Here is a 1,633-nt window from a genome sequence, read left to right on the forward strand (position 1 = left end):
AAATGGGTGCTTGCACCGTCTTTCCTTGAAGAGACGCTGCGTGAAGGTCGCATCGTCCCTGAAGAAGCACATGAGTGGTGCCCGGAGATTGCCATAGCTGCGTTGCTTCGAAACTCCGTGGTGGATCTTGTTCGAGCGTGTAGCTTGCAGAGGAAACGGACTGTGCGCTCGTTCTCCTCGTGGCGAGTTGCTCTCTGTTGCGCAACGGAGTCGCGGACGGAGAGTTTTTCTCGTGTCCTACGGAGCGGTGGCTGCCGCGTAATACGCCCATACTCCCCTCCCCAGATTTTGAACACGCTGAAGAGCGATTTTGAGGAGCTGAGGGACCTGTGTTTTGTTCTCTCGGACGACAACGTGTGGGAGGCATCACAACTAGACATACTCGCCGTACATTTGCCGGTTCTCAGGATGGAATATGTTGCCCACTGCTTGTGTGTGGAGGTACCGGAGCCTGATCTGTATCTTGTCCAGGGCGACAGTGGACACTTGCGCAAGCGGTTAAAAGTTGTGTGAGACGTGAAAGTTTAGAAAACGCGTGGTTTTACCGCGTTAATTATTTTGTATATATTTATTTGATTTATTTATGTCTTTTTACATGCCTTCTTATCCCTCACTCTAATGAGACAAGCATTGGTGGCTGTGCTGCGAGAGTGGGTCATGTCTCTGTCATTGGTGGAAACACACAGAAGTACAGAAACGTAGAACGCTTTTTTGGCACATTTCATCTTGGAAGAGTCTTTGAAGTGCTTTCTTCTCTCTTTATTGCCCATCCACAAATAAATGTATCAATCAAATAAATACGCCTGTATGCTCCTTTCAGTGCAGCAATGGAATCCGCAGAGTCGGAATTAGGGCTTCCCAGCAACTACAGGTTTGAGATTGACAAGTGTGTGAGGCGCATCAAAGAGAAGAATGCGACACGTGTTGCGCTTCAGTTTCCTGAGGGACTTCTTATGTTTGCAGCTCCCATCGCTGACATATTAGAGGCGAAAACGGGCGCAGAAATGGTGATATTAGGTGATGTCACGTATGGTGCGTGTTGCGTGGATGATTACTCGGCGGTGGCGTTGGGATGCGATTTCTTGATTCATTACGGCCACAGTTGTCTCATTTCCATCAAGGACTGCCTTATTAGTAGCATGATGTACGTCTTTGTGGAAATAGAAATTGATATTCAACACTTCGTGGACACCGTAAGGCGTCTCGTCTCACCTGAGACTCGTTTAGCGTGTATTGCCACCATCCAGTTTGTATCGTCGATGCGGGCTGGGATGCAGATGCTAAGGGACCACTTCCAGCACCCTGTAATTATCCCACAGAACCGCCCACTCTCGAGCGGCGAGATACTTGGCTGCACAAGCCCCGTGGTGGATCCGGCAACTGTTGACATGGTGCTTTACGTGGGTGATGGGAGGTTCCACCTGGAATCATTTCTCATAGCTCACCCAACGCTAAATGCACTACAGTATGACCCCCACAATAAAACATTAACGAAGGAGAGTTACAACACAACCGAAATGCGTACATTACGGAAGGAGGCAGTTAAAAAGGGCATGTCGGCCAAAAGCTTTGCTCTTATAATGGGTACACTTGGTCGCCAAGGCAGTCCACGCATTTCGACCGTATCATACAG

General features: G+C 48.8%; 2 protein-coding genes across 2 annotated transcripts, besides 2 other annotated features; both read left to right on the plus strand.

The window, feature by feature from the left end:
* Nucleotides 1-513, plus strand: Tc00.1047053467795.19 (hypothetical protein, conserved; the record flags this gene model as incomplete). The annotated part of the gene is made up of 1 exon (XM_797323.1): nucleotides 1-513. A coding segment is annotated over one exon (513 nt), but the record flags the coding sequence as incomplete, so codon positions are not given.
* Nucleotides 1-1,633: a sequence feature (haploid, Esmeraldo-like haplotype).
* Nucleotides 550-585: a sequence feature (AT_rich).
* Tc00.1047053467795.9 (diphthamide synthesis protein, putative) lies at nucleotides 828-1,633 on the plus strand (the record flags this gene model as incomplete). Its single annotated transcript, XM_797322.1, has 1 exon — nucleotides 828-1,633. A coding segment is annotated over one exon (806 nt), but the record flags the coding sequence as incomplete, so codon positions are not given.

The sequence above is a fragment of the Trypanosoma cruzi genome, genomic scaffold, assembly GCF_000209065.1.
Source record: "Trypanosoma cruzi strain CL Brener 1047053516301 genomic scaffold, whole genome shotgun sequence".
Taxonomy (NCBI): Eukaryota; Euglenozoa; class Kinetoplastea; order Trypanosomatida; family Trypanosomatidae; genus Trypanosoma; species Trypanosoma cruzi.